Source organism: Apis laboriosa, unplaced genomic scaffold, assembly GCF_014066325.1.
Source record: "Apis laboriosa isolate Shangri-la unplaced genomic scaffold, ASM1406632v1 scaffold34_cov151, whole genome shotgun sequence".
Taxonomy (NCBI): Eukaryota; Metazoa; Arthropoda; class Insecta; order Hymenoptera; family Apidae; genus Apis; species Apis laboriosa.
The window spans coordinates 1,079,699-1,106,059 of record NW_025222928.1 but is presented as its reverse complement, the minus strand read 5'-3'; the positions used below and the strand labels follow the sequence as shown (position 1 = coordinate 1,106,059).

The 26,361-nt window shown below is 28.3% G+C and overlaps 1 protein-coding gene across 1 annotated transcript; it reads left to right on the top strand.

The window, feature by feature from the left end:
* Positions 1-8,014: 8,014 nt before the first annotated feature.
* LOC122715322 (G-protein coupled receptor dmsr-1) lies at positions 8,015-24,758 on the top strand. The gene is made up of 4 exons (XM_043937419.1): positions 8,015-9,045; positions 22,078-22,186; positions 22,337-22,521; positions 22,825-24,758. Exons 1-4 carry the CDS (start codon positions 8,465-8,467, stop codon positions 23,231-23,233), a joined length of 1,284 nt encoding a protein of 427 aa, XP_043793354.1. The 5' UTR covers positions 8,015-8,464; the 3' UTR covers positions 23,234-24,758.
* The last annotated feature ends 1,603 nt before the right edge of the window (positions 24,759-26,361 follow it).

The following is a 26,361-nucleotide window of genomic DNA, read 5'->3' as shown; positions in this document are numbered from 1 at the left end:
ATAAAATTAAAAGTCGGATGCTTTGAAGGGAACTTCCGACAAGAACTTTTCGTGTGGTAAAGAAAAAAAAAAAAAAAAGAAGAAAAAAAAATATCTGTTACGAGCAGTGCTTTCCAAATATTATCCTTCGATTTTCCCTCGATTTTCCAGCAATTGTTCATATTCTAAATTATGAACGTACGCTGTTTCGCATGGCGTGAAATCGAGACTCGAATTATTTGACAAAGAGAAAGTTTCAATTGTCGGACAATGGTGGTTCTATTATTTTCAATTAAAGCCTGGGCGAAAAAGAAAAAAGATCCTGGATCAATAATAAAAGGAGTAATAATATCCACGCTTTTTAAAATATTAATTTAAAACTTTATTTTTATTAATTTTCCATCCCTTTGATATAATAATAATATTCGTCCAATTTAAGTTTCGCTAAACTCGGCCATAATAATAATAATAATAATAATAATAATAATCATCTTGTTCCTATATAATAATCAAGTTTCTCGTAAGTAGCGTTAAACACTAGTCGTGTCGAATAACAACTTGTAATTTTGCACACGTATAGATTATGATCTTGTAACTAAAGCAACGATATAACTTGCATTGTGTCTAACTAAAATAATCCAAGCAAACGCAACGGAAAGCACGTTTGGAAATTCAGTATTCAGTGGAATTAGATATAGGGTATATGATTATTCATTCATGAATCGTGAAAAGGAATTCAGAGGTATAGATCGTTAGACGATTGTTACAATGAAGTTACAATGATGAAAGTTGATCAGTATCAGGATGCAATCACGACGATTCTATGTGTTCAACCAGTGAGAAGCGATCGAATATTCCATGTGTGTTTGGCAATGTGTTAACGAGTTCGTTGTCTATATTGATTAAACTATATTGATTAAACAATGGTGATAATCTTTGAGGCAATATCGATATATCGTAAAAGTAATTGAGATATGCCATCCATCATGTTGATCAATTCGGATTGATAAAACTGGTGAAATGTATGAATATCTTGAAAAATGGAAGAAAATTGCAAGAAAATAAAGGAGAAGAAGAATCTTGTTTGAAGAAATCTTTTTGTTAATTGGAAATATTGAAAATCAAATTTATATGTGTCTAATTAATTAATAAATAATTGTCTGAATTAATTAATTGGCTAATTTTATTAACTTTCGTAAAAAGTTCACGAACTTTTAATATAGTTGCAATCTCGTCTAAAAAAGAGATTCTGAAAGAATTCTATAGGAGTAAATGAATAATGAGAAAATTACCAAGTTCCAGCGATGACCTACATTAGGATTTCTTTTTTTATTTTTTTGAAATCTTAAAAACGGGAATAAGATCGATCTTAAGAAGAGATTGAATCAAAAATATTGTATATCGCGTAAACATTGAAACGAATAGTTAAAAATATGCTGCTTAAAACATATTTTAATGTAAAATAAATTGAAAAATTAAAATATTTCTTTATATTTCTAATTTTTTTTTACTTCTGTTATTATATTTAATTTTTATATAATTTTTCATTTTTATATAACTTTTTATTCATTTTAGGTTGCAAATTTTTAATGAGTGCTTCAAGCTTTAAAAAAGTTTACGTAAATTGGAACATAACTATATGTGATTCGTCATTGAAATTCTTAACTGAATTTCACGAAGCATGACATTCCACTTCCTTGTGGGCGTAAATACTTCCTTTTGGAATTGGAAGAAATTTCACGAAAGTGGAAAAAATTGAATAATTTCCTGGAAAATTTATCAATTTCGCATTATTTATTCCATTCTTATTTATGATAAAAAATAATATTTTTCGAAAGGAGGAGAAATTATTTGGTTTTACTAAACACAAAACAATTTAAAAATTGTTTCACAAATTGTGTATAAATTTCGTAAATGATAATAAAAATTATAAATAAATATTTTCATCAGAAACGACGATTAATTACAAGAAATAATATTTCGTTTTTCATAAATTAATCAAATTAATCAATTTCTTTGTTTTTTAAAAGAAGAGTCATCTAGAGTGGTCTTGTGCAATATTTTTCGTTATTATTTTCAATTATTTTATTAGAGAAAATATTAAATTTACATTCATATTCAAATATATTTTATAAGAAGTTAATAGAAATTAAAGGAAACGTTATTGATAATTCTAATGACGTAAATTAATTTTCAACTTCAGTTTCAAAGGTATAAGGTTATAATTCGTTATGCACAAACTGTCTTATGATTCGCAACTAATGAACTATAATATAAAATTGTAAAGAAACGTAATACTGTATAATTAGCGACTATAGATTAAAGAAAAAGAATGAAGAAGATATGAAAAAGTAAAAAGAAGCAATAATTAAGATCTATTTTCGCTATTTTTTCTATGTATCTATTAAGCTTCTTTAAAACTCTGCAATTAGTAAATGAAATTAAAACAAATTCTGAATTGTCTACTTTGCAATATTAATCTTACTAAAACAATGAAAAACAATGGCAAACAATTGAAAGCAATCACGAGGAGTGCTATTGTTTCTTTTAACTTTATTTTAAAAAAAAAAAAAAAATTTAGGTAACCACAATCAATTTTAATAAAATAACGTTTTAATATCTATCTGTAGACAAACGATTTTATCGATACAAGTTCATATGATGCAAGTTTCACAAGTCATCATATTTATATATGTAAATATATTTCGTTAAAAACCTATATAGTATTATCAATCGCTAAATTTTCGAATAATTAATTTTAAAAATTATAATTACATATAATAGTAAATACAAAGTATTCTAAAAATGTAGGAACACCGATTAACTGGAAATTTCTGAGCTAATTTCAAAAAACATTTTCCTTTGTAGAAACTTTTGTTATAACTTTGTTAATGAATTATTAACAAACTAACCAATCATGAAGCGCATAAACTAAAGAACATAAGAAATTGGGTACATGATAAAGAAGGGGAGAAGAAGAAATTGATGGAAGTAAAGAATCTTGTAGAAATGTTTTATACGAATAATAATTAATTTATTCATTATTCCTAATTAATTTATCCTGATTATTTCTATAAGATATAATTCGATATAATTTTTTTTCCATAAAATAATATTTATTCCATATTCCATAAAATAATATTCAACACATGTCAGACACATGTTGCTTGGATTTGTTCAGACTTGGTCGGTGAGTTATACCCAACACTACTGTCTGTGTTTTTGTTAATTACTCGTTAACAAAGGTATAACGAAAATTTTTGCAAGGGAAAAAATTTTGCTTGAAATTATCTCAGGAATCTTCAGTTAATCAGTTCTCTCACATTTTTTGAATATCCTGTGACTATATATGATAGGATTCGCTATCGTATTATCACTCTATTATCACTCAAATTTTTAAATAATTTATTAATAATTTATTTTATTTATTGGCATCATTCGTGTAAACAGTATAAGCTGATATATTCAAATATAAATAAAATAAAAAAATGTACCTACATTATTAAATAATATTAAATAAAATAAAAAATACCTACATTTTATCGATGTGGACTGAAAATTAAATTTGTCTAATTGTAATGTTATTAGAGAAACAGTTGGTGGAAAACTCTGTTGCGATTGAATTTCTCTGAATTAAACAAAATTAAATTAAACAAAAGAGAAGAAGGGATATAATAAAATTAAAATAATAATATTGAATTTCGAGGTCGAAATAATTATTCAAAAGGATTAAATATCGATTAATCCTCTCGCATTGATTTTATAATCCATTTATAAAAACTTTCCCTTTATATATGTATATCTTATATGATATTATATTTTAATTAAATGAATTGAAATTTAAATATTAAAAGAGAAAGGATTCTTTCGAAATTAACGTGAAAAGAATATTATATATTTTTTAGCATAAATTTAACATTTTTTTTTAATTTATACCAGAAAAATCTAATCTACTAGTAAATTAAAAAATAAACCATTGTGTTAAGTTTAAAATATATACAGTATTACAGTGCCAAAAATATATTATCTCACCATTTGTAGAATAATTTCATAAGATCCGGTATTCAGCATAAAGACTATTAAATCCGTTATCGCTTTATGGATATTAAAAATGCACAAAAATCAATAAAAAAGATAAAGAAAATTTAAAGCGATCACACGAATGATGACGTTATACAATATATCCTAAAAATAAAACACTAGTTAATTGGGGATTCTTGAGGTAATTTCAAACAATATTTTTCTTTATAAAAAACTTTCGTTACGTACGGCTTTATTAACGAGAGTTATTAATAAACACTGGTCAATCAAGAAATGTGTAGACTAATCAAGCCATGACGATAGTGTTGGTTACGTTGACAAAGTACAAACAAATCCAAACGTGTTGAAGAAAATCTATTGAATACGACAAATATTTTTTTATCAAATTATATCGAATTATATTTTATTGCAATTACCCTTTCTCTTTATCATCCTCTTCTTTTTCTCCTTCTTTATCAATTCTTTCATTTCTTCTTTTCATCATCTTTATCATTATTTTTTTCTCCAAATATATACTAATTTATCCTTAATTTGTTAGAAATATTTTATATTTTTTTGTTTTTATAACACAATTGTTATTATTCATCTTGAATTACGAATAAATTCGATTTTTTCGAGTTGTTTTTTATTAACTCGTTAACAAAACCGTAGCGAAAATTTCTACAAAGGAAAATGTTGCTTGAAATTATCTCAAGAATCTTGAGTTGAACGCTGTTCCCATTTTTGACATATTTTATATAAAATAGGGAACGAAAACATGATGCCAATTAGTATGTATACGTATTACATTGCAATCGAGATTTTTAATTTCTAATTAAAAAAATCAATTTAAAAATGAATTCATTCATTTTTATGTTACATTGTGTACGAAAATGAACTTTTATTATTCAAAAAATAAACATAAAATATTGTCTACGTATAATAATATTAGTTTTAAATAATTTCATGATAAGTTGAAAGTGTCATTATACGTTTCTAAATTTTTTTTTTTATTAATATTATTATACTTAAGCAATTTTCGCTTATAACATTATCAATATTGGATATCAATTCTGTTTTAAATTTTATTATTATAAGTAACAAGTTCGTAAATTTTCAATTTACGCTGCAATGCTAATAAAATTGATATCATTATAAATTTACATTAAGGAATACTTCGTTAATATAATGTCAGAGAACATGCTAAAGATCTTGTAGGAGAGTTAATCAAGAATCAATTAAGTTACGAAGCAATGAAGAGGTAATCTATTGAAGACTGAGGAAGCTTGCATAGAGAATTAATAAAACGAACGTTGTACATGCGTTGAAAGTTTGCAAAAGCAAGTTAATACGTTTACATTTCAGTTATTTGAGGGAAAAATAAATAATAGTGATCTTTTCTTTTTTTTTTTTTTTGGAAATCATTTCATTAGATGAATTTATTAAATTTATTTTAAAAATATATAATACGAAAAGCAAATTTATTTGATATGGAATTAATTTTCATTTTAAATTAATAATCTAATATAAAATATATTATTATATTTTAAATACAATGCAGAAATATATGTGAAATATAAATGGAATTTCATAAGATAAAATAAATATCATGGACTTATCGAATATATTATTTTATGGGTAATTTAATTAAGAATAAATAAATTTATCCTATTTTTATATTTTCTTCGTTTGAAAGCTTTAAAACTGAATATTTTTACGAAATTATTCATAAATAATTTTTGGGGGAATAAAATAAAAAAAAAATGGATTAAATCTAGTGACATTTTAACTTTTATCATGAAAAATTCATCTTTTTTTTTTTCTTTATTTGCTTGTAAAACTCTTTCGTTCTGATTAAATTCGTCGTTTTGAACTTGGATTACTTTTCCAATTTCAAAAGTTTTTTTCAATCATGAAAACTTCCATCCGATTCCTTCCAATTTTATTCCAGTTTATTATTTGTATGCTGTAATATTTTGAAATCTTTTAAGGATATTAATTAAATAAATTCGACGTTAATTAATCCCATATGTAACATTATGTATCTGTACCTCTTTTTACCTCTCTCGCGTATATTTTCCAATTTTATCGATGAAACACGTTGCATTTTTAACGCGACACTGAAATTTTCCGCACGTTGCCATATAACCTGTTTATGTATGAATCTCTTCATAAGCTTTTATCATCTGCAAATTTATCACAACATTTAGAGAAGGAACGGATAAAAAAATGAAGAGATACAAAGAAATATCATTGTTGTTGCTACTTAATAAAATAACTCGTGCTTGGAAAACATTATTAACGCAGGATGTGCATTATCGTTTCCACTCTGTTTCTTGCTTATATTTCATTACGAAAATATAACTCGAGTTCTCTTCTCTACCCTTATCGTTACACCATAAATTTTTCTATTAAATTTAAAACCAAATTATTTTAAAATTTAAAGTTGATTGAGATTTACATCTGGCCGGATCTTCTTCCTCTAAAAATCCAATAAATTAAACGAATTAAAATTCGATATTTTACAAATTTATCACACGTTTCTTCTGTGTGTATTAGTATCCTTGTTCATTTTTATAAAAGATTACCTTCCCATCAAATCCTTCCTTGATTAATTGAAATACACACGAATAAAATTTATTGATAATGAAAATCCCTATTATCAATATCTGGTCAATTCATTCATCGTTATTTTAAAATTTCGCACGTATCGCTTTTATAGATTTCACCCCTTCTGTTACCAATCTTACTACAATCCTTCTCACGAGGAAAAACTCACGAGCATTCTCCCTCTATGCGATTGATCGAACGCAAACAATCTTTTCCAGGTCCACTCCTGGTGGGGAAGGAAGCACAAGCATAAGGAATTTTGAAGAAATCGAAAGAGCGGAGAAACTCGGTACTTACATCTCTTCTCGAGGTCGAAATTCTAAAACTTCTCCCGTTTCAACGGAAGAATATATGTATCGAGGTACAAAGAAGGTGATCTTGAAGAAATCGCGAGAGGGAGAGGGACGTCCATAGATGGAATCGATCCGCGGTTGCCGAAACGTCGTTCCATGTAAGAGGTTCAATCCGTCAAGATCCGTGGATCGTGTCCCGTGGGATTATCCCTCGTGGAACGACGGCCATTGAAATCGTAAATGGTAGCACGGGTTAAGAAAAAAAGCAGGCACGGCGCGTGAAGATTCCAAGATTGTAAAATATATATATATATATATATATTTTTGAAGGAGAAGGGGAGGAAAATCGAGCAAAAAGATAAGAAATGACCTTCTGAATCGTAGGATAGAAGAGGATAAAAAGTAAATCCCTAGTGGAACTTTTTAAGAGAGAGGAGGGTTATATCTCGAAGAGGGTTGAAAGTGATCTTCCAGAACAATGTTTGAAGTGTATGTTGAAATGGAAATAATGGTCGATGAATCGGTTGGAGTGGTCTGTACGTGAAACGAATCTGGAAAAAGAGACGGGGAATCAGGAAATATGTATATATATATATATATAAAATTATAGAAGAAATTACCTCGAGGAGTGAATTTCTCGGTTTAAAGATATTAGACAGAAGTTACGAATTGCACAAGATTTTGTAAGACGGTAATGGCTCTCCGGAATTTAACGAGATTAACGGAGGAATGTAGGCCAAGGGATTAAACAGAAGGGAGAAAAACGCGGCGAACGATCTTGGGATAACTTGCATTTCATCTCCATTGAACGCCTTTCGCTGAGTTTCAGCAGTTTCGTGTAGTCGATTTGATTCGAATGGAATGTGAAGCAGCATCGATTGATGGCCGTTTCTCGCTCTCTGGGAAACAGAAAAGTTGGAAAAGTGAAGCGAGATATAATGATAAGTGGAAAAGATGAGAGAGATGGAAGCTTGGACGACGTGACTCGCATCTCCATCCTAATGCATCTCCGATGGATCGTAAATCGGATACGTTGTAGCAGTGAAGTTCTCGCGTGCGGACTTGTATGATGAATAACGGATGCCTAAACGGAGTGATTCGTCACGAAAGCATCGTAAACCACACCCTTAACGAGGATAATAAAAACGTTGCTGTAGAGGGTGATAGAGAATTTTTTTATCTGCCCGATGTCGAGGCCAGTATCGAGAACAGTTACCGTCGCTCGATACAACATTGTCACGTTCCATCGACAACGTGGAGGTGATTTAGAAGAGTACTCACAAACGACGATGATCGTTTGTTAAATGATCCTCCTCCTCTTCCTCCACCAGTGGATTTATTTTATTATTTTCTTTAAATAATAAAGAGATATCAATTTACCAAAACCCGTTCTCCGCTCTTGACTGTGATCAACATGTCAAAGATTAACACACTCGATATTTCGATATTCGCATACTCGAAGAGTAAGAATCAGGGGAGGAAGAAACGGAGCGGATAGGAGAGAAATAGGAAAAAAAAGAAAAAAAGAATCCAGCAAGGATGCGGCCATCCCTCGAGATGCGATGCCTCGCCACGTACACTACGAGGATACCCGGCACTTGAACGCGACCCTTCTACACCTGAGCCATCTGATTCGTCGTATATCAACCATGAATAGATTGAACGCTAGCTTCTGGAACAGTTTGAACATCACGGACGAGGATATAGATTACGTGAACAAGTTCATGGATAATCTATCGATTTCGTGCAACGACAATTGCGAGCAACAGATCGGTTGCTACTGCAACGGGACCGTTCGGGATCTGGCGATCGAGTACAAGAATTATCACGGTTACGTTGCGTTGATGGTGTGCTTGTTCGGTACGTTGGCCAACATGCTGAACATAATCGTGTTAACGAGGAAAGACATGGTCGCAACTCCCATAAACCGAATTCTCACGGGTCTCGCGACCGCCGACATGCTCGTCATGCTGGAATACATACCGTTCGCTATTTACATGTACATCGTGCTCCCAAAGAGGCAGATATTTCCTTACGGGTGGGCGGTGTTCGTCCTCTTCCACATGCATTTCACGCAATTGCTCCACACCATCAGCATCGCCATCACGCTCACCCTCGCTGTTTGGAGGTACATCGCTATCAGGTGAGTAGTAGAGCTCCGTACCGCGGATCATTCGCTTTATTGGAAGCGGCAACGAATTTCGAATCACGATCAGTGATGCTCGATCTTCCGTTTCGATCGGTGGATGCTTTAACCGAGGTTACTTCGTTCCATCCGTGATACAGAGTTCAATGGCGTTCCCTTTTCAATACGAGATTCAATGAATTTGTAGGTCGGTTGTTGAATCACGGACATCTGTAATTTCACGTTTCTTTGTCTACGTTTGTCGTAATTGATTGGCCAATTAATGCCGCATTTGAAGTTGCATTTCATAATCTAGATCGATCGTTCGTTACAATTATCTCGTAAATATCTGATAAATATATATCTCAGTAGGATGGAAAATTAAATGTTTCGTGTTAATTGTAAGCAAGTTGTGATAAAAGTTGTGAATAATATGGGATAATAATTCTGTCTAAATTTTGTTAAAGATCTTCGTGATTGATTGAACTTTAACTTTAATTACGGAGCAATTGTATTGAAGAGAAATGGTTGAAAATTTTTACGATTTGACGAAATTAGGGGCTTTTCTTTTTAAATTTTACGTTTCGAGAAGAATTTGTATCTGAAAAAGATAAAAATTTTAGAACGGAAAGAAGTAGTTTAAAATTACTTTGTCGCGTGAAAAATTTTTTTGACAACATTGAGAAAATGTGCGCGAGTTAAATCGCAAGAAAAAAGGAAAAGAGAAGACAAAATTCGGATACATTTAGTGGAAATATTGTAAACGAAATATCGGTTTTCAATACGCTGAATTTTTGCATTTCGACATTGCGATTCTACATTTTTTTTTATTATTATCGTACTAAAATAAGTAAAATTACGTTTATTTAATTCAACTATGTTCCATCACAAGTTTAGACTGCAAGATTTTTTTCTGAAATTATAAAATTCGCAATTTCCTCTTTTCGACTCGATTTAATATTTAAGATTTATTTCTATCAATTTTCACGAATTTATGGGATATTTTTGTATTAAGTTTCACCATTTGCGAGCCTCCTGTATCAAATTACATAAATCTACCAGTTCCACGATTTAAAATAATTCTAACGACACCCTCGAGATCGAAATCTCTATCTCTTATTGGGCTATAAAAAACTTTTTTTACAGACAGAATCACCACTTTCGTGACATTTTTATTATTCATTCTATGTATTTAACAAACTCTCGAAACATATTCGTAAATGTTAAACAATTGTTCAAAGTTAATAAATATTTAGCCAATAATAAATTTCGAGGTAATCAAGTTCTGCAGTTAATTACTACGGTTAATCAATTTTATAGGGCGTGTTTCATTACGAGAATACTGCTTCGTTGCAGTTCCGGTTAATTTTCGAGTCTTTTTTTTTTACGAGCAAGTAAGTTTAATATCGTCCACTTTGTGTCCACTTTTCTCTTTCAAAATTCAAATTTAAACGAGTTGATTACTCGTCCCTCGGTAATTAAGATCGGAATGTCGAAAAATAAGCTTGATTATTCTTCGTTTCTTGAAAAAGATTATTCAGAAAATGACGTAGGTGGATATCAAATTTAACTCGTTCCTGTTGAAATTGGTTGATGGATAATTGATACGGAGATAATTGAAATATTTCTCTATCGGGCGAGAGAGAGAGAGAAAGAGCTAGTATAATCGAAAATCCAATTAGGTTAGTGGGGAAAATGAATCAAAATTAGTTTGTACACCTAAATAAGTAACAATTTGATCACTGGTTGTTATTAAATGTAACATTACACGTTACTAATTGATACTGTGTATACGTGAACCAACTATTCATTAAGCAGAAACTGAATATATTGGGTGGAACCGTATGTTTCACGTACGCTTAATTACACGGAGTTATAATTGTAACGTACACATGTGTCTAATGCTTAAGATTATACACGTCGATGCGATGATCAAATATAAAAGTTTACTTATTGCAGTGCAAAGTTCTCACACAGACACATTTACATTGTAATCGATCGATTGTCCGTTTAATCGATACAGCAAAATGATTCTAAAGTAAAAGGAGGGATATATTAATTATAATAAAATTATAATAAAATTATAGTTACCGGTAAATAAAATAAATCATACCCGGGGTACCCGGAATATTTGAAAATTCAGGTGTTGAAAAAACAAAAATAATTGATTAAATGAGCGTATTGGTTTATCCTATATTTGTGCCATGTGGTTTCACAAAAGTGGATTATCAACTTCTGGGAATGCTAATTGGTAGATATAATCAAGCACGCTCTCATCTGCGTGAAGTAGTTGGATATTTCACCTGAAAAGAAAATTAAATTATTTCAGAGAATAATTCTGTTTAACGCATAACATAGTTTCTTTTTAAAAAACACAATTTAATAATATTTTTTTTTTTTAACAATGGTTATTTCTTTTAAATCATAATATAGCTTAATTTTCGTAAGCGTATTATGTGTATACTCAGCATATTTTCAATTATTTAGTCTCAACAGGATTCCCTCGATTCATTTTTTCGTTTTATAATCTTCTTTAAATTTTAAGATGTATCACGTTATATTCTTTATTATATTTCAATTTTTATATTGATATCGAATTTTAAGAAGATTATAATGGATCTGTTTCTAAAAATAAATAATCTATATTGAAGATACGGCTATAATAAATTTTTATGTAATTCTGTATTTTTTTTTTCTTTTTTTTTTTCAGTAGAAAAATTTTCATTGTACTCGGTTATCGTTCGACTTCAGACGAGATTCAATCACACGCCCCAATTCGGTTATCAAAATAAAACAATTTGCGAGAATCTTTTTATATTCGAAAATATACTAGTTTGAATGACACTATTTCGTTTATATTAGATAGCTTTTTCTTGTAGAAAAAATAAAAAAGAAAAAATAGAAAAATAGAACGAAATGAAATTAATAAAATGATATTTCCATTTATAAATTAATCGTACGATATTATAAATGATGAATTTAAGATGATCAAAGTCAGGATAAATAGAGAAAAGATAATTGTGCTCGATAGTGAGTAGAATAAGACGATCGTGATTAAATTTTTAATTTTATATAATTTTATATTATTATGATATTTATGATATTTTTTTCGAATTATTATTATATAAAAAAGAGAAATCTCTTATAATTGCAAAATATTATTGAAGAAAACAAGGTAATTTATTTTAATATGAGCAAATTTACATAACGTTATTCTAAATCTCGAATATGAATAGAATATTGTCAGATATATCTTGCATTAATTAATTTTTTACTTTTACATTTAATGCAGAATAAAATCCTACGCAGAGTCATATAAAATATTTCATATTCATATTCCGTAAAATATTTAATATGCGAGCAATAAATTGTTCTTTACATTCCCCTGCACTCACTAATAACGAATAGAGGAATAATGATCTGTTAAGCGAATTATTCATTTTTATTGCACAAATATTTTTACTCTATGTAGAAATCCATCACATATGTTGTCTGTTATAAATTGAATCAATCCTCTGTTTGTTTGTACGTGTATTCCCATAAAATCACGATTCACATTATAAATTCGATTGAAAATCTGTCAATCTCGTTCATTTTTTTCGTGATAATTTCACGAAACGATGATCAATCCTCGAAGCACGTTCAATCGTTAAACAGAATGTTATTCTTCCAGATTATCATATATTCTCGAATCGAGGATGAAAATGTAAAAAGGATGAAAGTACGTTCATTATCGATCGTTTGCTATAGATCACGAATAAAATTCTTTACGTAATTTTTTATTTATAGAATATTAAAATATACACGTGTGCAATTTAAGAATAAGAAATATTTAAAAAGAAATCAATAGGGATACGATTTCCTTTTTTTTTTCTTTGTATTGTAAGGAAATATGTGAAAGAAAGGAAACAGAAGAAAAATTATATATATACTATAGCAAGATTCTTTCTGATAATAGATCACATATATTACGAGTTGACTTATCAACTGTCACTCAAAAAGAATGAGATCTCTCATCCCTTGATACACACGAAAAGTTTAAAGGAAAACACTTAATGAAAATTAGTAAAAATTGAAAAGTTAACTCCGTCGATAAGACAGAACTCGTTCTGGCGGCTTGCATCATTTTGAATTTAAACTACAAAATCAGGCTATGTAAATTTATCGAAGTGAGAAAAGTTTTACCTGTAATGCTTGGGCAAGTATTGGTTTGAAAGTTAGAGACAACGTCAAACTAATAAAACAAGTTGGTGATTGCAACTTTGATGCGTATCTGTTTCGCATCTAATAAAACATTAAAGTTTCGCGAATAAATGAAACGATTCCAAATGGTAAAATTACATTTTATTATTATTAATGAAGGAGGTCGAGTTTAACGCTGCAAGTTTTACTCGCAAGTTTACGATAGAAACTGTGGAAACATTAAATGTAGCATGAATAAACGAGTACACATTTAAAGAAAGAAAATAAAACTAAGAGATCGAGGAATAGTCATTAAGGAAAAGTGTAACCAGTTTTTCAAAAGTTGAACAAATACGATGTATTCACGGAAAATATAACATATTTGTGAGACAATTTCGTATTATTATATTCTATCTTCCTTATAACAATGTTACGAATTTAATATAACTTTTGTCAAATAACAAATTTGGTGGATATTACTTTGCAGAGTAGAGGGCTTGCTTCAAAATAGAGAGAGAGCATTATAAGCGCTCCTCGAAAATCCTTGGAAAAAACTATTTAAATCAAACTTTTTTCTCAACTCAAAATAAAATTTAATAGATCTTATGGATCTCTCTTGTTCCATTTATAATTTTTTCATAAATTTGACTTAAATATTATATTTTTATATTTCACCTTCGTTAATTAATCTTTCGTAATATGTTATATTGAATCAGAGATTGTTTAACATTTGAGATTTCGAATATGTGAATGTTGTTTCACATAAGATTTATCTGTCACGAAATTATAAATTATTTTCAATTCGGTGATGATAAAATTAAATTGCATAGGAAATGTGAGGAAATATATATATATATATACACACTTGATCAAGAATCATAAAAACTTTTTACAAACAAGAGAGGAACACATCTTTTAATAAAATTATTTTTCTAATTACAACTTGTATATTCGTAATACTGAAATAAATCAATAGAATGTCGATTATAACTAACGATTATAATAACATATTCCATTTTGCAGTTTTAGTTTAGTTTAATTCTATCCTCTAGCTATAATCTTCCATCGAATTAATAACATATTCATATTAATATTATCAGAGAATTTAACGAAACATTTCCTCTAAAATCATAATAATGTCTCAAGTATAATAAATTTGTTATTGCTTAATGAATTATTTATTTATTTTCTATTAAACGTATAAAATATAACCATATAAATAAAAACTCAAATATAGCTCGGACAATTAGATACAATTATTAAAATTTCGTTTATATAAATTCCATTTATATAAACCAACCTCCAATTGGTATTTCTGCTTCAATTTTTCAATCTAGCTCTTTCGAAGGAAACGATCAATCATTAAACATCCCATTTCGAATCGCCATTAAATCTTAATCCGTGAAATAGTAGCTGAAATAAATCGAACGCACTTGTGCACAATTGCTCGATGAAACGTATCGATTATTCAATAAGAGTTTCCACGATAATAGAAAAAAATAACCGTGCATTAAGTTAAATTCAGTTGTAACAGTAGTCCGTGAAAACACACGAGAACACATCCGAATAAATTTTCACGGAACCGGAACTGAGATACGCTTGTGGGAATATACTTTAACGCGATGTCGTAATTATACATATTTTCCTAGGCTGCGAGAGAGAGTTCGGTAAATGGCGCGAATTTAGATGATATTCAAAAATAATTTAATCTAAAATGTGTCGACGATAAATTATTACGTATATCAACTGTAATACATTTCGTATAAAATTATAGGCAATCGTGACACGAATGTTATTATTGGTAAAAATCAATCGTATCAATTATAAGATAAGCCAGATGATTGGGAAAAACAGATGTTTAATTTATTAATGGTTATTAATGGTCGTTTGTTATGCAAATCCTTCCGATATATCATGGCCGTGATTAGATTATATGGTAACCTCGTGGAAAATGTTATCGTTAGTGAGATTAGAATGTTTTGAACATACATATACCACCCAAGAAACCGTATAAATATTTCTAAAAATGAAACATAATTCGTAGTTATTTATATATAGTTATGGATTATCATTAATGAGATTAAAATGTTTGGAATGTATACATACAAGAAACGATAGATATTTCTAGAGTGAAGTATAATTTATCGATGCAATTCTAGGTCTAGGTTTCTTTTTTCTTTTTTTTTTTTTTCAAAAAAAAAAAATTAGAAAAGTTTTTGGATTTTGCAAGCGAGTCGAAAAATTGACGTATAATTCACTTTCCAACTTTCAGTTCAGAATGAAAAAAAGTAACCCTGCACGGATCCTTCCACGTCCAATAGGAATACCTTCGACAATTTTTTTATTCTTTTTCCCTCCACATTCGAAATTTCACACGGTAATATCCACTCTGACACGTGATTGTGTAACTTCCTCCTAACTCTGGTCAGATTTTTATAAAAATATTTATTTTTTAATTGCAATTTTTTAATACACACACTGTTAAAAACATTTTTAAATTTATTATATGGATTATATGGAAATTCAACAATAAAGTTTGATAAATTACGAATAATTCACGATTTATTTGAATATACTTCGTTTTAATTCAATAAAGTTATTATACATCGTTAGTGAATGACAACAAAAGAATTATAAATTCATTCTAAAAGTTAATAAAAAATGAAAAATAAAAATATTTTATAAACATTAAACAATCCTTGATTGTGAATTTCATCACATTTTCAACAATATTATTACATCTAATAAAAATATATTTGCGTGACAGAATTGATTATTTTCCATTTTTTAACTTGCCATTATTGGAAAACAATTTTACACGAGAAATGGACCAAACGATCGTAATATGACGATCATAATGAAAGAAAATGCAGCGAATTCCAAGAAGATTGTTATATAAATTCCGCTGTAAGCATATTTTCTTTCACGAAACGTGAATTCTTCGCAATTTTACGGTCAACTTGACCATTTGCTTGCGCAAATAAGGCATCTGCATAATATTTCGCAAAGAAGAGGATCGCATTCCATTTTCATTCCTTGCACCATAATGGGGAAAAAAGACTTGAAAAACAATCATCTATATAATTCATCTATTTTCTACGAAAAAATAATCAAAATGCAGCTGACGAAACGAATATATGCATATGAATAAAATATTAAATTCTCAAAACTAGTTCCCCTTTACAAAAGTTTCCTCTTATAAAAATTCTTCTGATAAGCACGATGCCAGATGTTTCAAATATTGAATCAGAGAATGCGTGGAACAGAAATTGTGCAACGAATCAGAATAAAAAAATCTCTCGAACGTTCGTAGTATTGTGTCATGCGAAAAGTTAATGAAGAAATATCAATGAAAAATGGTTGCAAAATCACGGAGAAAAGATAAGAGGATATAACGAGGTACGATAACTCGGAATGTATCGTTCTAATATTTAACTCTAGAGGGAATCCCGGAAGCTGTGTCTTCTGTTTTTATCTTAAATCTTGTGATCGTTGACATCCTGTCCCTGCGGAAATCCAGGGAGGAGAGGAAAACATTGAAAAAGAGGACACGGAAAGCGCATTTCTTTCGAAATGTTTGAATAAGATAAATTTGTATCGTGCTAGGATTATTTTTAACGATAAGAAGGAATGAGAATGAGAGAGAAATGGGGATCGAATCAATATATTCGTTCGCGTGAAAATCAGAAAATTGTTAAATCGAGATAAAATGGATATATCTACATACAAGATTTCGATTGATTCGACGTGAATTTATTTATTAAGCCACGTTTGTTAAATCGGGACAAAATAGAAATACTATGATGGAATTTATGGATTTGTATAGAAATTTTAAACAAAGACATCCCTCTTTTTATATCTGACCATTTTACGGAAACATTTGATTTCTTGGTGTATGTGTGATCAACGATCCTTTATTATTTATATTTAATTATATCGTTTTGCCTGAGTGGCATTATTGGGAATATTTAAATTTTAAATGATTTTAATATAAAAAAAAAAATAATTATTTTTACGTAAAAAAAAAAAAAAAAAGAAAAGAAAAAAAATCGATACTAACGTTTATTAAATATTTATAAATATTACAAAATTAAAAATTATCTTTTTTAATTTAACTTTGAATTATTTTAAATTGTATTTATATTTATAAATTAAATATATTGTTTTTTTTTATATCATGCATTTAATTTGTAATTATATTCTGTACAATGAATATTAATCTTCGTGACATAATTTGTTTTTCGATATTAAGGAGATATAAATTTTTAATTATAATCCAATTAATAAACGATAATGTTATAATGATTTCGATATGTTCTTTTGCAAAATTGGAACGAATGATTTTTTTTGGAACAAGTGTATTTTTAAACAAAGAAAACGTAACAATCGATGATACATACGTAGTCAAATGGCTGAAACATGAAAGAAAAAAACAAGACTTGATTTGCAGAATTTTTTCTGTTTTTTATCACTTCAGATCACAGTATCCATTCTTTTTACAATATTTTTACAACATTTTATGCGATCTTCGTTTCTTTTATTCGAATTTCTTTTTACTCGATATTTAAAGTTTTTACGATTTAATTTTTTAATTTTCATACCTGTGTATTCCTCAAACGTGTAAATATTTGAAATAATAAATTAAGTAATATCGTGCTGATATTTACTTAATTACTACTACAGGAGAAATAGACAAAATTAGATAAAATTTCAATTCCGCTGTCCAAACATTTCTTTCTTAATTTAAAATATCTTTATTATTATTTATTCGAATTTATACACATATAAATCGATGAACTATGTCAATATAAAAATCCATATTTATTCCACGCGCGTAGAAAATAAATTTTATAGTCAAACATATACTGATATGAAAGAAATGTATAACATTACAAACTAGTTTTATCACGTTATCATGATAATTGTAAGTAAAATATTATTAAAATTAACTTTTTAGAAATTTTTCCCATTCATTTTTCGAAAAAATTCTCTTTTTATTTGTTCTCAATTAAGTATTGAAAGACTGCTTTTTAATTAAAATAGTCAAATATCAGATAATCGATCATTCAAAGCCTCTTTTCTTAAATCAAAAATTAAATATCGGACGAGTTTATTAAAATTTTGTATAATAAATACAAATAAATAGTTCCTTTATAATGATTTCAAAATGTTGGTTTTTTTATCTGGTAAGAAAAGGATAAAAAGAATGAAATTTGTTACACAAAATGTATACGTTCAACAAACATTCATACAAACATTTATACAAACGTCACAAACGAAATAGTGATTTCATTTTTGCTTCGAAAAACTTAATATATATATATATATATATAATAGCTCACACGATATAATGAAATTCTAAATTAAAATAATAGCACAAAAACACAACGTGTGCACAACGTGTGTTTTCATTCTGGATGAATCAAGCCAAACTGTTTATATTTGTTCCAATAAATATTGGAAAAATTTAATTATCAATTCATCATATCAAGAAAAATGATAAAAAACTGGATAATGTATATCGCGATAACGGGATAAAATTTGAAATCAATAAATTTATCTATTATATATGGTCAATTTATGGCCATTTTATCTAAAATCGTTTCTATCGACTATCTATATATCTGAACGTTCTAAAAACGTTTTAAAACTACTTTTCAATTTCCACGAATGGCGCGATCTATCGATGGATCAATGTGAAGATATATATAATCCGTATATATCATATCATAAAATTTTCTATCGATCCTTTTGAGATACGTATTATCGTGATGAAATTGATACTTGGATAAATTTATAAAAATAATTCTATTCTCTACCAATTCTGTTTTACCTTTTATAAAAGAGAAAACAATATGTGAGTTAAGAAATAAAAATTTAATAAATAAAAAATCTTAATAATTAAAAAAGAGGATTAAAAAAAAGAAATTTAAGACGTAATAAAATATCAAGGATAAAGAAAATATATAACGATAATAATAAGGAAAAAATATGGAGAAGAATATAAAATATAGATAGGAGCAAGAGGAAAATAAAATAAAATTTCCGTAGACGTGTATACTCAAGAGAGATAGATTCCAAGTTGCCTTGGAAGGAAAACTGTAAGATTCTGAAATATTCTTGAATTTCTAGATGTATACATTAATATTAAACGAAGATCAGTAAATTTATATGAGATGGAGTTTCAATTATGAAAGTGTCGATATAAAAATATTAGCATATTGTTCGTGAACTATGAACTCTCTTTCCTCCTCTTTGTTACTTCGTTTGAACCTCAAAGTATTTTTGATATCACACGTGTGATATTTTAAATTATGAACTACCACAGCTGATTAAAATATAAAAAAATAGAAGATAAAATAATCTGGGGTAAAAATAATATGCAAAATTGTTTCTAATTATTATTCTTTATACGAAATCAAATAAATCAAATAACGTTGAATACATCTCTATTATAAAGTTTTGCTATTGCAAAAATTACTGGTTAAAAGTTTGAAATCACTTTTATAATTATATATTCACTACTCTTTGTTAATTTCGTTATTTATCCAAATTTAAAATGCTATAAGTAGTTTTAATTGTCTTTAATTTTATATTTGAAAAGTTTTATATTTGAAAATTATATTTGAAAAGTTTTCAATCTGTATCCTACTGTGATTGTTTTTTTTTTTTTTAATTCTTGAAAAATATTAATAATTTTGGACAGAAGTATATATTATCGTCCAAAAAGTTTGAAATTATTTTTCATTCTTCACAGTTGTAGCTTTTACATCCAGCTCTCTGCTAATTTTCTTATTTACGTTAGATTAAAATGTTAAAATGTCAATATTAATTTTGTTACGTTCATAATATCATAATTTCACTTTTTTCTTTTTAATTTTCGAACCTTTAAAGAATTTTTAAATACTCTTTAACAATTTAAGAAAAATCGATATTCCGTTCCATCATTTGCTTCGAAATTTAATAATATGGACTTTTGAAACTCGTGGATAGTATTCACAAAGTGTGCTTGCTATGGACAATTCGTGTATAAGTTAGAAGACCAATTCGATTTGAACAAAAGTTTTTCGAAACTTTTGAATCTGTATAACAAACGTAAGATGAAATGTGAGAATTAATACGAAGAAATTGTAAATTCTTTTCATAGTATTTTAGAAATAAAATAGTATGTTCTTAACAACACTCGAGAGTTTTAACTTCAAATACATTCGTCTTTTTAAAATGGAACGATGTAAAAACAAAGCACAGTAAAAAACAATGGATGATTCAATCAAAAGAAAAAAAAAAAAAAAAAAAGATCGAAACACGTCGATTCTCCAGAAATACATTTAAAAAAATAAAAATCTTTTTGATGGAAAATATGAATTAATGATACGCGACAGATTTTTTACACATTTCAATTATTCAATATAGAGATTCGAAATAAATAATTTCTTGAAATGAAAATGGATCTTAAAAGGATTAATTATATTGTATAAAATCAAAGAAGTGATCAGAGAGTGAAAGACGTGAAAGAAATTATGAATCATCATATTTCACTCGTTCGATTAAATTGTATCAGTTATATGTATCTCGAGAACCATATTTCACGGTCGTTTTATGTCTTTTCACTTCAATAGGATGGAATTCAATTCACAAAAGACATCTGTTTCATTAATTTCCTTTATATTGTTCTAAAATAACATCTCCATGAAGTTTAAAATTGGTGTTTTTAGAAAAACGAACGAGTAGAAATGTGATATTTCTTTTAAATTTAAACTATAATTTCAAATATGATTCCAGTTTCATCTCGAAACACGTATTACATTCGTTGATTTTTTTTTTTTTTTTTTTCCTACATTTCAAAGATCGAATTACGCTCGAGCTCTGATATTTCTGAGATGATAAGCAAATTCTCGTTTATGTGAATTTCTGTATCACGTCGATTAAATCCTTTCTACTAACGAATATTCTCTAAATAAGTAGAATAAAAATAAAAAGATGTATTTTCAAAAAAAACCAAATAAATTAGAGATTGCGCAATGATTATGATGCATATTGTTTAATTCTTTTTTAACAAAATGAACATGAATACGAACAAAATGTTACAAAGCTACGATAAAAATAATCTAAGTTTCCAACTAATGTATGCATATATGGGATATATAGAAGATGATTAAATCATTTCATTATATTTACATAAATGAGGAAAAAGAATCAAAAATTGGAAATAGTAAACACATGGAATTTCACATGTTAATCTGAAAGATCAGAGCAATACGATTATATCTGATACGACTAAATCCTTGATTAATTATCTCAATTGTATATAGATTGAATGACGATTTAAGACATCAAAGGAACATTTGAACTCTCTACTTCACTATAAACGAATCTACGAGCGAATAATGAAATGTAAAGCTTTTCAATAAAGGTGAATTAGATGGGAATCGATAGAAACTCTTAACTCTTTAAGTATTACGATCTCGAGAAAATTTGAACAAAAATCATGATCGAAATGTGTCAAAAGGCAACGATTTCAAGTTTTTATTTTTTTTGCTTGACAAAGAATAAAAATGAAATCTACTGCTCAATCGATTTCCTTTTAATTTTGCTTGCACACGTATGTGTTTTTGCTTAACTTTTTAAAATTAATGAATTTGAAATGAATTGATATCCTGTCTTTGGCAAATTCGAAATTTTGAAAAACATTCCTCTGGGAAAAGGGCTGAAAATTCAATTGAACACAAAAATATTATTTGACGTATCGAACAGTTTGATGAATTTGCGTTGAAAATGAAATATCATTAATAAATGATTGGAAAAATAAAAGAAAAATTCTGTTTAAATTTACGATAGAAAATCCAATGTTCTTTTTTGTTATCACAGATTTCCACAGTACAATACCTGGTGTACCGCAGCTCGATGCAAAATAGCTCTATGGAGCAGCTTTTTAGCGCCATTTATTGCCTGTGCTCCTAGTTATCTCGTATTTGGAGTAAGTAATTTATTTAAAAATTTATTTGAAATAATTCATTAACAATGAATAACCATTTATTTCAAAAGATTAATCCAATTGAAGATAATTAGATTTTCTTTCTAGATACTGAAATCAAAATTCATTTTTTTTTCTATTTCTAATTCTCAGATAAGAAAACAAACTGTAAACGAAAATGGCATCCTGGAAATCGCGTACATAGTCGATGCCGACTACTCCCAGCACAAGGACTTCTTCTACCAATTAAATTTCTGGATACTAGGGGTGGTCGTAAAACTTTTACCCTGCGTCATTCTCACCGTTATTAGCTGCTGGTTGATAAAAGCTCTTTACAGGTATATTTTTACAGATCAGACTGAAACTAACAATTACACGTTATTATTTATTATAACAAGTTAAAATTCGTTGATACTTATACCTCTTCTACCCTCCTTAATTCCTCCCACATGGAAGAAACTGCGTTGTCATCGTGTACGTGTAAAAACCATTTAAAAAAAAATATCTCAATTCGACGTTCCATCGATTAATTACACAAAACAGCATCTTTGTCTTCGAGAAATATCTAAAAAAAAAAAAAAAAAAATAATATTAGTAAAGATTAAAAAAGGTATTAATTAACGAGTGGAATCATGTTCCAGAGCGAAAGGGAGGAAGCAGGCTTTGAAGAGTTACAACCAATGCAAAAACATCGCTGTAATGGGTAACGGTTTGATCCCAAAAAGGCCGAGCAAATCCGAGAGGAGAGCGGATAGGACGACAAAGATGCTCGTCGCCGTGTTACTTCTATTCCTGGTCACGGAGATACCTCAGGGTATTCTGGGCCTTCTATCAGGTGTTCTAGGCGATTGCTTCTTCCGTAATTGCTACCATAATTTCGGCGAGGTGATGGACATCCTCGCCTTGTTAAATGGCGCCATCAATTTCATCCTCTATTGCTCCATGTCCAGGCAATTCCGTACCACTTTCGGCCAGCTGTTCAAACCGAGGATCATGAAGAAATGGCAACCTGCCACGCAACAAACGGACGTGCAAAGCACTTACGTATGATGCAGGCTGAAAGGTCTAGAGACCACGCGTCTTTAGAGATATTTAGAGTAGTGTTACATCTCTCTTCGGTAATTTTTAATCTTATCCTTGGAAATTGGTATTATGGCGTTACGGTAGCGTATATTACGTAATAGAGAATGATGGAGATGGAAATGTAAATCTGCATCATACACGGTAGATAATAGAGTGGAGTATAAATTTTTTCCTCGCGTATAATGTGATTCACCTCGAATGGTGTTCATAATATAGTACATTTTTAATATCTCACCTCTAAGAGGAAGATCGAATTGATTGATTTGCCGTTTCGAACTCCACCTTGTTGCTTGATATTGTCGAAATCACGTAATTTTTGCAAATGCGTAAAGAAGAATAATAACGAAAAATATCGAATTATATTAATCTTCTTCGCGTTTCATTTTATCGTGTTTCTCAAATACAATTAAATTTAGTAATTTATATATGTATATAAAAACGCACGTAAAAATACATGTTTTTTTTTTTATCAAAAAACGAGATGTTCTTAATAGACGTGGAGAGAAAATAAAATACGTGAAACAGGAGGTTGGACTTCAATGGGGCAACGAATAATAGAATTTGTTCTACCAAAAACAAATGCTGAAAGTTTGAACCCTGCCTTCAGAGAATTTCACAATCAATTGAACTTTCCTTTAAGTTTCGAGCTATTACTGGGAATGACAGGTCTGTTAAAAAAGATAAACTTGATCTCGTATTGAACTAAGGGAAACGTAAACTTGATCCGTGTTCAAGTTTAATCGAAAATTCTGTAGCGACAATATTGGAATTATTATTTTTCGATATTTTTCTTCTTTACTTTTTGTCAATCATCAAAAATAATACCATAATTGTTAATATTGTGGAAAACGATCGCGCGAATGTTAATTATTAAAATTAATATTAATGATATTGATATAATAATCGTTAAAGAACGAAACGAAATAGAGAGCAAATATGAAAAGTAAATGCACGACGAGATTTATCAACATTTATTTCTCTCTTTTGTTTTCGTTTTATTATTCGTGTCAATAATATTCGTGTAATTTATTAATACACAGACTATTGCGTGACGTATTTTCGTGTAAATTTAGATATCACTGAGATATTATATAAGCTCATTTGTAAAACAAATATCGGAACGTTTTACGTTTGAGAGCTTCGTTCAATAAATTATACATCGTGATAGGAAAGGAAACGATGTTGCGTTAATGATGGACACTCGACAACGAATGATCATTACGACTTGCATATATATATATATATATATGTATGCAAGTAAGATGTACACCGATGTTCAAATATATTCGCAAGTAATATAATTATTCGTAAATAAGTATAACAATAATATTAATGTTAAGGCCATTATTATTTATATAGCGTTCAAATGTATATGAAATTTGTAAATACGTCATCGAGAAAAGTTGATAATTGTTTCTTCTCGTATGATTTTTTTTGTATGAGAAACAGAGGACCGATGGATTTTTAGCTATTGAGCCCGGCTGAAAATCTATCCTTTCCTCGTTTGTAAACGAAAAATTATTTATAGATTATAAATAAACGTTTCTGTATTAATCGTTTTACTTTTTTCATTGTATCCCTTTTCCAATTTCGTGATATAACAGGTGAATATCGAGTACAGCAAGTATAATCCAAATAATCCATTAAAATTGAAAAAATATATATATATATATTATATTATCTTTTGTTAGATTTTATATACATGTGAAACAAATAATAAAATAGGAGTCACTTGGATATGTTTCTTTTCATAAAATGAATTTTCTATTGTTTTTAATCTTTAAACATCCTCGTTGGCCGAGTTAATATCGAGCTTTATCGGGAATTTTCTCTTTGAAATGTCTATCTTTAAAGAATACGAGATATAATGAAAATATCTCAGCTAAGAGAAAATATCGTAAATATCTTTGTGTCGCTAAAAATTTCTTATCGGTCTACATGTTCTATATTCTAGTCTGAAAATTGTTCGATCAAACAATTGTCATACCATAAACGGTCTCCTATTACAATCGAAAACAACGAGAAAAAATTCTAATCGGTGGATCAAAGAGAATCGAATTTGTTGACCATTCGTGACACCTGAACGATTAATCATTTGAAAGTACGTAATCAAATGTTAAATCTATTTTACACCCACTTGTCATATATACGTATCGCGTGTCATGTTCAGAATGTAGCAACTGGTATAATCAAAATCATAGTGGAAACCATATTACATTCATGCACGAAGGTATACAATTATGTAAATTATCGATCTATCCTCCTGAATATAAATTAGATTTGGACGAAATTTATCTATAAATTAAATTAAAAAATAATAATTTATAATTTATAATTATTAATTGTATTTCAATTAACGTCATATTCTTTGTATGATCAATTAAAATAATTTAAATAATGATGATGATTTATTACAATGATAATAAATTGAATTATTTAATAATATAATTATTTGAAAAATCAATAACATTTAAAATAATTATAAATAATTATAAATGCAATAATAATTATGTAAGAATAATTTAACATGATATAAATACCATGTTTCGACTAGAACAAATAAATTTAATTGCAAATATATTTACTTTTCACATAAAACACTTTGCGTGAAATATTTATATTATTTATTCAAATAATTTTGAATAAAAATTTGAATAAAATTACTTTGAAAAAGTAATTTTAAAAAATAATATAATTTGAGAATAATTTGGATTTGATATGAATATTCAAAATATTAATGAATCACTATATTAAAACGGAAAGATTCACAAATTCATGAGAGATTTTACTTCCATCAGACAATTTGACAATTTGCATTTTAATTTTATTAATCAAAATTATTTTCTTTCATAACGATAATAACCGAATTCAATCCTGAATTTTTCTCCTTTTTCCGTGAAAATTTTCGTCGAGAACGTACGAGAAAATTAATATTCCTAAGAATTATATTTTTTCAAAAATAATATATTCTGATTTTTCAGTTCACTTTATTCCGTATATCAACAAAAAGGATGTTTCGAATATGATTGAAATTTTCTAGAACGTAAAATGTGAGATTTATTCTTTTTTTTTTTCGTCTCAAATACATTTTTAAA